The sequence below is a fragment of the Primulina eburnea genome, chromosome 1 (assembly GCF_022965805.1).
Source record: "Primulina eburnea isolate SZY01 chromosome 1, ASM2296580v1, whole genome shotgun sequence".
NCBI lineage: Eukaryota > Viridiplantae > Streptophyta > Magnoliopsida > Lamiales > Gesneriaceae > Primulina > Primulina eburnea.
In genome coordinates, this window is record NC_133101.1 from 45,719,942 (window position 1) to 45,734,668 (window position 14,727).

The window sequence follows — 14,727 nt, forward strand, 5'->3', positions numbered from 1 at the left end:
CCACAAACGTGGTATATCTCAAAAGATATCAAGCTCAACATGATATGTCATACATAATATGCCAAAGCAGTAAAACATGTATCATGCAACTGATAAATATGCAGCATATAAGAGTGTATATTACGCTTGGATATCTCAGTCAGTACATCACATACCTCAATAAAACAATCTGACAGAAAGCTCTGAACTTAGACAATACCAACAAAATGAAATCACTAACAAGCCAGATCAAACATGCTACAAGGTTCTCCCTAATTATCCTTAAATCACTATTTAATTGTTTAAGATTATATCTGCGTCCTTCGTCAGCCCGTTGATGATGTCTCGATATCAGTTCAGAGACCCTTCCTCGAGTCTACACTAGCTCCGAAACTTCCCGAAGCCAAAGTGCCCTAGAAACTGGCTAGAAAACCTAAGTATATGGCTAGAACTCTCTATGAAGATGTGGTGAAGGAAACAAACGAATTTAGCTTCATTTATAGGATGCATACCATTTCGGAAAATCTGAATCAATATTATCTGCCACGTGTCAGAAACTCATTTGTCTAGTTGGATTTCCCGAGATAATGTAATCTAAATCAGATAGGGTTATCTCTTTTTAAATTCGGTGGATCCCAACAGCTTGATCCAGAATTATCAATTCTTTAATAATACTTAATTAACAACTCATTAATTATCTCTTAATTAATACTTAATTCAAAACAAGGATTCAGGTCATTACAATGCATGCCGAGGAGGCGAACCCAAACACGACTCTACTGACTACGAACTCATTAATTATCTCTTAATTAATACTTAATTCAAAACAAGGATTCGGGTCATTACAATGCATGCCGAGGAGGCTAACCCAAACACGACTCTACTGACTACTAACCTATTTAATTCAACACCGTACTATTTTTTTCATTCATGCTTCGATATCTGACGTACCAGTTGTCAGATATTTTCCTGATGTTTTCCCAGACGACGTCACATGCCTTCCACCACAGATATAGGTGGAATTTGTCATTGACCTTGTGCCAGGCACTGTGCCAATCTCTAAGGCACCATATCTGTTGCCTCCAGCTGAGATGTTAGAACTCAAACAGCAAATTCAGGAGCTCCTAGACAAAGAATTAATCTACCCTAGTTTCTCACCATGGGGCGCATTGGTGCTCTTCGTAAAGAAGAAAGATGGAAGCACGAGGTTGTGTATTGATTATTCAGAATTGAACAAGGTAACGATCAAGAACAAATACCCATTACCAAGGATCGAGGACTTATTTGACAGTTTCAGGGAGCTAAAGTGTTCTCTAAGATAGATCTACGTTCTGGGTATCATCAGCTGAAAGTAAAAGATGCAGATGTTCATAAGACAACCTTCAGAACTCGATACTGGCACTATGAGTTCTTAGTGATGACATTTGGACTGACGATTGCTCCAGCCATTTTTATAGACCTAATGATTCAAGTATTTTATCCCTACCTAGATCATTCCGTCATAGTATTCATTGAAAACATTTTTATATACTAGAAGAGCCATGAGGAACACAGTCATCATTTTAGTACAGTTTTGCAAGTCTTGCAGAGTCACAAGATGTTTGCAAAATTCAATAAGTGTGAATTCTGGTTGTAGAAAGTAGCATTTTTGGGACATATCATATCTAGAAGTGGCATTGAGGTGGATCCAGCTAACGTGGCAATAGTAAAAGAAGTGTTGAGCCGAAGAACGCGTCAAATATCTGCAGTTTTCTAGGCTTGGCAGGATACTACAAGAAATTTATTCTGGGGTTTTCCTCGATTGCAGTGCCACTCACTTCATTGACTAAGGAAAATGCCAAATTTGTGTGGAGTGAAGAATGTCAGAAGTGCTTCAATACTTTGAAGCAAGCTCTTATCACATCGCCAGTTTTAGCCATGCCGTCAGGGCAAGCAATTTTGTGTTACACACCGATTCTTCTAAGCTCGATTTAGGTGTAGTATTGATGCATCATGTTCAGGTTATAGCATATGCCTCCAGACAGTTGAAAGTGCATGAGAAGAACTACCCGACTCATGATCTCGAGTTAGCTGTCTTTGTCCCTGCATTGAAGATATGAAGACATTATTTGTACAACGAGAAATACCAGATATTCACTGATCACAAGAGTCTCAAGGCAGAAAGAGCTGAACATGAGACATAAACGGTGGTTGGAGTTAATAAAATACTATGATTGTGAAATTAGCTACTGATGCCCCCAAGGGAATCCGGGCCCGGGTAAAGCTCCCGACCCGAAGGGTACTTGAACTCGGGCGAGATGAGAGCAGGGAGGAGATCCCAAATTACGACTACATGCAGAGAACCGTTATGAAAGGAGGATCCCGGATCTTCAAATATCAGGCGAGTTACGCACTCAAGTGTCAGACGAATTCCCAATGAACTACTCGGCAAGCCATCACCCGGGGTAAAAGCTTCCCGGTCCCAGAGACACCTCAGGGGCACCCGGGTGGAAAGCGCCCGGGAAAGAGGCTCAGTCTCTCCCTTACCGTCACGTCTTCTGGAAATATCGGAACCCCTCATCCCACATTCTATGACAAGGTCAACACTTAATACGTGGCCCACTATTTTACCACGTGGCCCTCCATCCCGAATCGTGGCCACCACCCGAACTTTGCGGGCAAGTCACCTACCTGACTCATTTATAAATACCCCCTGTAGATACTACACAAGGAGGTAACTCTTCTCTGGATACTCACAAGCACTCACAAATATTCTTATTCTCTCTAAGTTTTCCTTTGCATGCACCACTGACTTGAGCGTCGGAGTGGATACGCCGGAACAACTTCCGGCGCCCCCCTAACGTTCTGTGATTTCAGGATTAATACTCAGGTCATCCCGGGCGTTAGTCCTCAGGCGACAGGGAACTCAATCTTCCCAGACCACCAGCAACTCGCAATAAAGCATTCAGAGCGCACATATATCCAAACACCCGACTTGGCAAATTGCACACCCGGCTACTACCCAATTTGCCCGGTCGACATCATTGGCACCGTCTGTGGGAAACTTTTGCTAAAGACGTAGATATGGTTACTACTCGTAAAACTACTGGGAACCACTATGGTCCTCACAATCCTGAAGGAGGTCAAGAAAATCCATCGCCCAGTCACCTCCCAGAGGAGTTGGCTCAGTTGATAGCTGCTTCGGTCCAAAAAGCCCTCGCCGAAAGGGCCCTACCTGAACCCAGCCAGTCAAAGGAAAATGAGGCAATGGGAGAATATCCTCCCGAGAAAGAAAGAGACAGAGAAGAAAATTCCCAGGCGTTTTCCAAAGCTCCTACCCTTACTATGGCCTAGGAGCTAGAAGATTTGAAGAAAAAAGTGAAAGAGTTGGAAGCCAAAGCCGGGTCATCTCATATTTCAACCCCAGCTGGTTCCCAGGGATGCCCCTTCTCCCTGGAGATTGTAAGTGAGCCTCTCCCTGCTCATTTCAAAGCTACCAAAATCCGGGAGTATGATGGAAACTCAGACCCTGATGAGCATCTCACTCGGTTTGAGAATATGGCCATGTTACATTGCTATTCTGACAAAATCAAGTGCAAGGTATTCCTCACCACCCTGGTGGACTCTGCCCAGAGGTGGTTCGAGAAATTGGAGCCTCGGAGCATACAATCTTTTGCAGGTTTCAGAGACATCTTCTTGTACCACTTTAGCAGCAGCAAGAGGTACAAGAAGAGTGCTTTCAGCCTGTTCGAGGTAAAACAAGCAGGTGATGAGTCTCTTCGGGCGTACATTCGCCGGTTCAATAAAGCATCCCTGGAGGTGCCGCTTGTGCTCCTGAGACCAAAACTACAGCGTTCACACAGGGACTCAGGGAAGGAGATTTTTTCAGGTCCCTGGTGAAGAAGCAGCCCGGGAATTTTGAAGATCTGCTGTCCCGAGCAGAAAAGTACATAAACATGGAGGAAGCACAGCGACAGAAAAGGGAGTCCACCCGCAGAGAAAGAAGTGACCGAGTTGGGAAAGTTGATGACAACGCCCGGGGAAATAATCTCGGGCGTTTCTCTCGATACGCCCCCATGAAGCCGCATCGTGGGGAAGGAGTCCATCTTTGCGACGGTGATCGGGGAGCCAAACTATACCGGTCACCTCCAAGCCTGCCACCTACTCCCAAGATGTGCTCCTATCAAGGAGAGTGTGCTCACAGCACGAGTGAATGCTGGAGATTGAAGCGGGCCCCTTCCCAGTTGGGCCCTGGTGATCATGAGCAATTAACAAAGAAATCCCGGGGACCACCATGGGTAAAAAGAGATGCAGGGTATAGGCCGGGGGACAGAGGCCCGGTCAGACAAGAGAGGAAAGATAACGCCGGTCAAACATCTCAAAGCCGGGAAAATAAAGACGGAGGAAGGTCACCAACCCTCGGGGTGATCAACATGATCTCGGGAGGATCAACAGATGGAGACTCCAACCGAGCCCGGAAAGCGCATTCCCGGCACGAGAGTTTTGGAGTGGATGATGCAGTAAGGGGTGAGGGGCCGGTTATAAGTTTTGGCCCTCGGGATCTTCAGGGAGTCAGCCTCCCACACAATGACGCTTTGGTCATCCAGGAAAAAGTGGCGAATTACGATATTCGCCGGGTTTTCGTCGATTCTGGAAGCTCGGTGAACATTATTTTTCAGGAGGCCTTGGACCAGATGAATTTGGAGGATTATCAGTTGCGGCCAGTGGAAACTGCCTTATTCGGATTTGCTGGCCACACTGTCTATCCTCGAGGGGAAATCACTCTGCCACTCACAATGGGAGCCGAGGAGCTCAGAAAGACTGTGATGATGGTTTTCACCGTGGTAAATGCCCCTACCTCTTATAATATCATTTTGGGCAGGCCAGCTATGAACGCCCTTCGGGCCGTGGCCTCGACTTACCAACAGAAGCTAAAGTTCCCGGTGGGGAACATAATTGGAGAAGTAAGGGGGAACCAGCCATCCTCCCGCAAGTGCTATGCAGAAACTGTCAAGATCGAAAATAAAAGAGCCCGACGAGATGGAGAAAGCAGGAGGTCAGGGAAGGAGGAGGTGCATTTTATCCAACAGGTGCACATGGTGGAAGGTGATGAGCAGGAGGAAGTAGGCGTCTTACCCGGACAGCCCATGAAGACAACGAAAATAGCCCGGGATCTTGAGCCAGCCACCCGGGCCCACTTGTTACAATGCCTAGAGAAGAATGCGGACATCTTCGCATGGTCTTCGTCAGAGTTGGTAGGGGTCTCCCCTCACGTGGCGGAACACCGGTTAAACATCATCCCGGGCTCCCGAGTGGTAAAGCAGAGAAAGAGACACTTTGGTCCCGAAAAGGACAAGGTGATTGCTGGCCACGTGGAAGAGCTATTGAAAGCCGGACAGATCAGAGAGGTACAGTTTCCCACCTGGTTATCCAACGTAGTCTTGGTTCCCAAGTCAGCAGGCAAGTGGCTAATGTGTGTTGACTTCAGGGATCTGAATAAAGCTTGCCCAAAGGACTGCTACCCCCTGCCCCGGATTGATCAGCTGGTGGACTCGACATCAGGGTATGAGTTGTTATTTTTCATGGATGCATATCAAGGGTATCATCAAATCCCCTTGGCTCGGGAGGACCAGGAGAAAGTTAGCTTCATTACCTCGGGGGGGACTTTCTGCTATGTGGTCATGCCTTTTGGGTTAAAGAATGCCGGGGCCACATACCAGAGGTTGATGGACCGGATATTCGCCAAGCAGGCCGGGCGGAATATCGAAGTCTACGTAGAAGATATCTTGGTGAAATCCCGGGCGTACCCTGACTTCATCCCAGACCTCGAAGAGACCTTCTCTACTCTTAGGGAGTATGGGGTGAAGCTAAACCCAGCCAAATGCACATTTGGGGTTAAGAGTGGCAAGTTCCTCGGGTTCATGGTCACCGAGAGAGGAATTGAAGTTAACCCGGAGAAAGTCAGGTCTATCACTGAAATGACATCCCCTAAGTCAATTAAGGATGTGCAGAGACTCACGGGAAAAATCGCAGCCCTGTCACGTTTCATTTCTCGATCTACGCACCGGAGCTACCCTTTCTTTCAGGCTCTGAGGAGGGCCCAAAAATTTGGCTGGGATGAAAAATGTGAAAGGGCTTTCGAGGAATTGAAGAATCATCTAGCAGGGCTCCCGGTCCTGGAGAAGCCCGGACCCGGGGAGAAGCTTTGGGTGTACCTTTCTGCCACCGAGTACGCTGTCAGCTCTGTGCTGGTTCGAGAAGAAGGTACTGACCAAAGGCCGGTCCATTATGTGAGTCATGCGCTCAAAGGGCCCGAGATCAGATATACAGAGGTAGAGAAGGTGGCCCTTGCCCTGGAGATTACAGCACGAAAACTGAGCCCATACTTCTTGTCCCATCCCATCACTGTGCTGACCAACACCCCTCTCGGGAGGATCATGACTCAGCCAGAGATCTCGGGAAGGTCGGTAAAGTGGACTGTGGAGTTGGGAGAGTATGACATCGAGTACCAGCCCCGGCGGGCTATTAAGGCCCAGGCCTTATCAGATTTTGTCACCGAGATGGTTGTCCCCGATACCGGGGGGATTTGGAGGATATTCGCAGACGGGGCTTCTTGCAAAGACGACAGTGGCGTGGGAGTATGGCTGATATCACCCACCGAGGAAAAAATACGGCTGGCAGTTAGGTTGGACTTCCGGGCTTCTAACAATGAAGCCGAATACGAGGCTGTTATCGTCGGAATCAAAGCAGCCCGTAATGTTGGAGCTAACCAGGTCATTATTTACACGGATTCACAGCTGGTAGCCCAACAGGTAAAAGGAGTATACGAGGTTCGGGAGGAGAAGTTTGTGAAATATCTAGCTATCATCAAAGAGTTGTCCACACATTTCGTAAGCTGGAGCATAGAGCAAATTCCCCGAGAGGAAAATACTGAAGCAGATGCCTTGGCAAAGATGGTAGCTTCACTTTCCGATTACCAGGAGCCGGGCATATCTTATCACACTAACCTGGTATCTTCGGTGGACACCGGACCTCCTCGCGCCCGGGAAGATAACTGGACCACCCCCATCCTCGACTACATCTCCCTATCCTATCTGCCCGAGGATATCAAGGAGGCCAGTCAGATCAAGAGGAGGGCAGCACGTTTTGTTGTGATTGATGACCGTCTATACCGCCGATCTTTCTAGGTTCCCCTTCTCAAATGCATCTCTGGAGATGAGTCCATTTATGTCCTAAGGGAAATCCACGAGGGCTGTTGCGGAGATCATATTGGAGCAACCTCCCTGGCTAGGAAGGCTTTGCTTGCCGGGTTCTGGTGGCCTACTATGCATGAAGATGCCGCCCGGGTAGTCCGCTCTTGCGAGGGATGCCAAAGGCATAGCAACATTAACCATCACCCGACTACCCTGATGCAGCCCATCTGGGCATCTTGCCCTTTTGACCAGTGGGGCCTGGATATTGTGGGATCTTTTCCTATAGCCCTGAGCTCAGAAAAAATTCCTATTAGTAGGGATTGACTACTTCTCCAAATGGGTAGGGGCAGAACCCCTGGCCAAAATCACGGAGGAAGAAGTTCTTAAATTCCTGTGGAAAAATATTGTCTGCCGATTCGGGATACCCCGGAAGCTTATATCTGACAATGGCAGGCAATTCCAGGGGAATAAAGTCAGAACTTGGTGTGAGGAGATGAAGATTACTCAGGCTTTAACCTCCGTTGCCTACCCACAGGCTAATGGACAGACCGAGGTAACCAACCGCACTATTGTCCAAGCTCTCAGAGCCCGATTATTTGGAGTTGGTAAGGATTGGGTAGAGGAGCTGCCCAGTGTTCTTTGGGCATACCGGACTACACCTCGAACAGCTACCGGGGAAACACCATTTAGCTTAGTGTATGGCTCTGAAGCAGTGCTCCCAGCTGAAATCGGGCAAACTTCAGCTCGGGTAAAAACATATCCGGAAGACAATGATAACGCCCGTGCCAGTGAACTTGATCTCATCGAAGAAAGGAGAGAGAGAGCGGCAATCAGAATGGAGGCTTATCGGCGTCGGGTGATGAATGCTTATAACCAGAGGGTCCGACACCGAGAATTCCAGATCGGAGAGATGGTCCTCAAAAGAGCGAACCCGGCTGGAGATGTTGGCAAAATTGATGCCCAATGGGAAGGATCCTACAAAGTGGTGCGCAGAGTCAGCTCGGGCACCTATTATCTTGAAGATGGGCAAGGCCGTCCTCTCAAAAGACCTTGGAATGCTCTCCATCTTAAGAAATACTTTCCTTAGAAACTCTTGTAAATTTGTTAATTATTTGACAATAAAGGGATATCAAGTTCTTGGGAAGAATATTCTTAAAGCCCGGTAGGTCCCGAACCCCGGCACATATAAAGGGCCCGGGTGATACCATGCGCCGGCTTCCCTTCAAATTATAAAGGTCCCGGGTGATACCATGCCCCGGCTTCCCTTCAAATTATTATTGAGGGCCCGGGTGATATCATGCCCCGACTTCCCTTCAAATTATAAAGGGCCCAGGTGATACCATGCCCCGGCTTCCCTTCAAATTATTATTAAGGGCCCGGGTGATACTATGCCCCGATTTCCCTTCAATTTATTATCAAATCAGGGGGTCCGAAGTCTCGGTTGCCTAAGTTGATTAATCCTCGGTACCAAACAATACTAAGTGTTATCATAACCAGGTTATCTTCCTACACTTGGTAAATTTTTCTTATTCACAAGTTAGCACGAAGACACCGGGGTGAATGGAAGAAATCTCATTAGATTAAGTAAAATTATTACAACTACCAGAAACAGAAAATGTACTAAACGTCTAAGCGGCAGGCTCTGGCTCTGAGTCCTCTTCCGCCTCGGATTCTTCTTCGTCCGGGAGCTCAGCACCATCAGTCGGCAAGGAGTTGACAGCCCGGGCCAAGTCTAGCAGGCCTTTCTTCTCCAAAGGAAGAAGGCCGGCTTCTTTCACCTGCTCTTTGCATTTATTAAAGCCCGCCTTGAAGTAGGGAAAGGCTTTATCTATCACTATCTGCTGGAACCCTGCAGTAGCGAGGAAAGAAGCCCGCCACCCCTCCTCCAAGGTGGCCCGAGCCGCAAGATCCGCCTCCCGGGTTGCGAGAGTAGCTTCCAGCTCACCCACCCTCTCAGGTGACCAGCACGAAATCATCTAGGGCAGCCCGGGCATCCAAATCTAGTTTCTCGACCCGGGCCTCTGTCTTCTCCAGTTTAGCTTTCAGCGAAATGATCTCTGCCCGGGCCTCCTCGAGCTGGGCCTGCACGAAATTTATTGTGGTGCCCTGGCCAAGAAGGGCCTCCTCATGAAGGTCTTTAATCTGAGCCAGGCGTGCCAGGGCATCCTCATGAAGAGCCGTGGCGGAGGCGGCCCTTGCCTCTGTGCTCTTTTGCAAAGAGCCCATCTTCTCAAAGGCAGCTCTAGCCATCTGCCCGCTCTGCAAATAAACGAAAAGTACATAAGGAAGAAAGCCTACCACTAGGGCAAAGAAACAGAGGTGGAGAAAAAGATACTTACAGCCAGTATGAGGTTAAAGCTCTCCAGCATGAGATCTCCTGCCTTCGCAGCCTGAAGGATGGACTCTTCGACAGGAGTCGCCACCCGCTTCAACCGTTGGAAGCCCATATTCGAGCTTCCAGCCGAGAATATAGTCTCGGGCACTGCAGGGGGAGTGGAAGTAGTGGTAGAAGGGACCTGAGGAGGGTCGGCGGAAGACACTAGTGGGGCAGGCGCAGACCCCTGAGCCACCCGGGTAATCACCCGGGGCTCAACACGGACAAGCTCTTTTGAAGCTTTCCTTTTTATGGTGGTCTGGAGGGGCTGGTCCAGGGACTCGTCCTCCTCCTCAATCAGAATAACCCCATGCTCCTGGGGCCCGGTGGCCTCGGCAGTCCGAACGCTTGGAGGAGTACCAGCCTGCCCAGCCTCAGCAGGGGCCCGAGTCTCCTTTTCAACAGGCACTGGGGGTGCCAGCCCCCCCTCGGCCGGGTCTTCAGTAGTCACCCGAGATGAAGACCCTTGGCGCTCCTTGGCCTTTCTCTCAGCAGCAGCGGCCTTCCGGGCAGCCTTCTTAGCTGCCCGTTCCTCAGCCAGCTTTTGGGCGAAAGCCTCTTTCATCTCGGCGTCTGCAGGAAATAAAACCACTCATCAGAAACAAGTAAAGTAGAAAGTAAAGGAAGTACAATAGTGGCTAACCAAGGAAACCTACCGGGGCGGGAGGCATCGAACTCCTCGATAATGCGGTCGGTAGGATTCCCCGCCCCGGGGCTCAGCCCATAGGCCACCAGTAGCTTTTCACTAAGGAGGGCAGAGGAGTTATACACTTTACCACCTACCACCTCCTCACTTTGGGTGTAAGAGTCAAGTGTGCGATAATTTTCGGGAAGACCCGGTTGATGTGGAAGGGCAGAAATTAACCCAACCGGACATTCGGGGAGATGGGCAGGACGGATGTAAAAGAACCGGCGTTTCCAGTCCTTGACGGAAGAGGGAATATCTCCGAAATGTTTTTGATGAGACCGGGTTTTGAAGGAAAAGGCGTAATCGCCAATATAGCAGATAAAGAAAAAAATTAAAGAGGGAAGGCTCGAGGGTGATATCGGGATGCATAGACATCAGCGTAAAAAAGCAGGTCATCATCCTAATGGCATTAGGATGGAATTGATTAAGAGGAATACCCAGAAGGGAAGATATCCCAATGAAGAAGGGATGAAGGGGAAACCTGAGGCCATTGGCCACCTGGTCCCGGAAGAAAGTAAGGTATCCTTCTAGTGGTTGGTCAGCCCGGTTGCTAGGGCCCGGAATGACAATATCATAGGTTGTGGGGATGGAACCAAGGAGGCGGATCTCCTCGGCTGATTTGGCTCGAAGGGAGCTTACCATGGTAGAAAACCATGGCAAGGGGCTAGGATCAGCAGACCGGGCGGGAGAAGGAATAGCCCGGGCTGGGGGTTTTGAAGAGGTTGCCTTTTTCTTTTTCTTATGGGTGCTTGAAGGCCCAGTCTCATGGGAAATTTTGAGTTTTTTAAGGGAAGGAGGAGAGGAAGTTGGATTTTGGGGGCGATAGGTGGAAACGGGGGAGGCGGAAAGCGGGGAACTATCGCGCAGGGCATCTGACTCAAAGTCTGAGGAGCCCCTGCGATTCTTATCCGATGTAGAAGAAGTGTTGGAAGAAGACATGATTATGAAAAGAAGAACTTACGTGGATGGGAGGAAGAATGGTAGTGGGAACGCCGGGGAGTGATCGGAATTTTGGCAGAGTTGCAGACGCGGAAGCTTGGTTAAATTTGACGAAAGTAATGAAGGGTTGGGGAAGGAGATATATATAGGAGTAGGGAAGCGATCCAGACCGTCGATCTAGCAAGATCCGAGGGTCCACATTGGTTTTGAAAGACGCACCCGGATCATGGATCTCATCCGTTGAAGTGGATAGGTATGAACGATCGGGATGCACCTCGTAAGTTGTGCAAGGCACATGAAAGGATGTGTAATCATGAAGGAGTCAGACTTATCGGATCCTCGGGAGACGGAACGCTGCCGACCGTTGGAAAGAAAAAGGGGGGCACGTATCATCATGGCATCGTGCGTATCATTCAAAAAAGATAACCGGCATGTGATCATAAGCCCGGGAGGTTTAAGGCCCCGGCAAGTTATTTTAAGCCTGGGAGGTTTAAGGCCCCGGCATGTTATTTCAAGCCCGGGAGGTTTAAGGCCCCGGCAAGTTATTTCAAGCCCGGGAGGTTTAAGGCCCCGGCAGGTTATTTCAAGCCCGGGAGGTTTAAGGCCCCGGCATGTTATTTCAAGCCTGGGAGGTTTAAGGCCCCGACAAGTTATTTGAAGCCCGGGAGGTTTAAGGCCCCGGCAAGTTATTTTAAGCCCGGGAGGTTTAAGGCCCCGGCATAGTATTTCAAGCCCGGGAGTTTTAAGGCCTCGGCATGTTAGTTCAAGCCCGGGAGGTTTAAGGCCCCGGCATGTTATTTGAAGCCCGGGAGGTTTTAGGCCCCGGCAAGTTATTTTAAGCCCGGGAGGTTTAAGGCCCCGGCAAGTTATTTGAAGCCCGGGAGGTTTATGGCCCCGGCAAGTTATTTCAAGCCCGAGAGGCTTAAGGCCCCGGCATGTTATTTCAAGCCCGGGAGGTTTTAGGCTCCGGCAAGTTATTTTTAGCTCGGGAGGTTTTAAACCCCGGTTTTTTACTTTAAAACCCATAAACTTGAAGGAAGTACACAAGCAAAGTGCGCAAAGTAAAATGTTATTAATAGAATCGGTGAAATATTGCAGTGGCTAGCCTAGTGCCTACATGATCCTCCCACTCTGACATCCAGCTATGCAGCTCAGGGAAGGGGAGGTTGGCAAAGGACTCGGTAGCAGCAAGCTTGCGCAGCTGTTTCCACTCCTTCCACAGCATTGCCTGCAGCAGAACCTGATCAGTGGCTAGCTCGGCCACGTGCGTCACACAAAATATCCGTTTGTATCTCCTGGCCAGTGCTCTCTGTGGCCTGGTGAAAGCCAGACCATCTTGGTATGATTGCATAAGATTATGAATCTTATTCCAAGTGGACATGACTTTCGCCAGAATAAACTCCTCGATGGTCCTCTTCAACGACTCTAAATGAGCACGCGTTGAGGGTGGCAAGTGGCCATACGGGCTGCTGCTGACAGTGGATTCGCTTGAACTCGGCATGTTGAAACGATTGCTCTCACTTCGCCTTCATCTACTTATTTATAGGCAGAGGGTAGGTAGTATGGAGGAAGCCGAAAAGTTTCCGACCATGCGAAACGACTCCGCATTTATGGAGGAGAAAGATTAATCGCAACCGTTGGCTTAAGCATACGTGTCTGATCAGGAAGCGCCTCGTAAATTGTTCCAACATAAAAATTTTATATGGTTATGACACCAGACCACGTACCGGGAAACCTTAGGAAATCGACATTGTGTGAAGCCCGGGGAGTAGGAAGCCCCGGCATTTCGTAAAGCCAGGGAAGCTCAGGCCCCGGCGTGTCGTTCACAGCTCGGGAAGCTTGAGACCCTGGCATTTTGTGTTAATTTCCAGGGAGGTATTAAGCTCAGGATTTCTAGTAAATTATTTCATCAGATACTTCTAAGCAATCCGTGATATGTGTGTAAATTAATAGACCTAAAGCGTTATATCCGAGGAGTGACAGAAAAAGGGGAACCGAGATAAATTTTTATTCAACCATATACATTGGCCCGTACTACATCGTTATATTTCTCTTCTATGACAATTATTCGTATCTTCAACCAGGCAGACAGAGGGGCGGTGGAACCTTGCATGAAGCTGGGAGAGTCGACAATACGCTTCAGGAGCTTCAGTTCCTTCCGGAGCATCAGCTGATAGACATGGCCATCTGTGAAGATGTCCGCCCACTCAGCCATGCGTAGTTGTTTGCGCATTTTCTTCAGTTTGGATACCAGGGTAGGGGTGGTGGCTTCCCCAGAATCGTAAAGAAGTTTCAGCCTTTGGAGCTCTTCCCAGTAGCCAAGAATTTCATTAAGCACTTCATCTTCTATAATAGATTTTTGAACTTCCAGATTGGGCTCCGTAAGGGCTTCAGTCACCCCTGGAGTTCTCGAACTGCTGGCACCGGCCATGATAGCTGTTGGAGTAATCTGCTAGTGATGAGGAAAAGATCGGGAGGATGCCATCTATATAGGATGAAGAAGAGTATCTTGATCATTGATTCTCGAAGGTGTGAACGGCTAAGATGAATATTGGAAGTTGGACCAAGCAGGCGAAAAGACAGGCGTGAATCTCGAGATATCATAACGGTCCTCGAATCGCGAAAGCTTGCGGATAAGTTTGAATTTTAGGGCTTACGACAGCACTGACGGTAGTATCCGCATCTTTAAAATTCTAAAAGGCTCCGCTGTCATTGGAAGTGGACTCTTTTTTACTAATCGGGATAGCGAGATAGACTCTAGCCCGACTTTTTTAGGAGGGAGTGGTGATGCCCCCAAGGGAATCCGGGCCCGGGTAAAGCTCCCGACCCGAAGGGTACTTGAACTCGGGCGAGATGAGAGCAGGGAGGAGATCCCAAATTACGACTACATGCAGAGAACCGTTATGAAAGGAGGATCCCGGATCTTCAGATATCAGGCGAGTTACGCACTCAAGTGTCAGACGAATTCCCAATGAACTACTCAGCAAGCCATCACCCGGGGTAAAAGCTTCCCGGTCCCAGAGACACCTCAGGGGCACCCGGGTGGAAAGCGCCCGGGAAAGAGGCTCAGTCTCTCCCTTACCGTCACGTCTTCTGGAAATATCGGAACCCCTCATCCCACATTCTATGACAAGGTCAACACTTAATACGTGGCCCACTATTTTACCACGTGGCCCTCCATCCCGAATCGTGGCCACCACCCGAACTTTGCGGGCAAGTCACCTACCTGACTCATTTATAAATATCCCCCTGTAGATACTACACAAGGAGGTAACTCTTCTCTGGATACTCACAAGCACTCACAAATATTCTTATTCTCTCTAAGTTTTCCTTTGCGTGCACCACTGACTTGAGCGTCGGAGTGGATACGCCGGAACAACTTCCGGTGCCCCCCTAACGTTCTGTGATTTCAGGATTAATACTCAGGTCATCCCGGGCGTTAGTCCTCAGGCGACAGGGAACTCAATCTTCCCAGACCACCAGCAACTCGCAATAAAGCATTCAGAGCGCACATATATCCAAACACCCGACTTGGCAAATTGCACACCCGGCTACTACCCAATTTGCCCGGTCGA

General features: G+C 48.9%; 1 protein-coding gene across 1 annotated transcript; it reads left to right on the plus strand.

Annotated features, from left to right (window-relative positions):
• Positions 1-3,914: 3,914 nt before the first annotated feature.
• LOC140807296 (uncharacterized) lies at positions 3,915-7,145 on the plus strand. The gene has a single exon (XM_073164094.1). The coding sequence runs from the start codon at positions 3,915-3,917 to the stop codon at positions 7,143-7,145; it is 3,231 nt and encodes a 1,076-aa protein (XP_073020195.1).
• Positions 7,146-14,727: the final 7,582 nt, after the last annotated feature.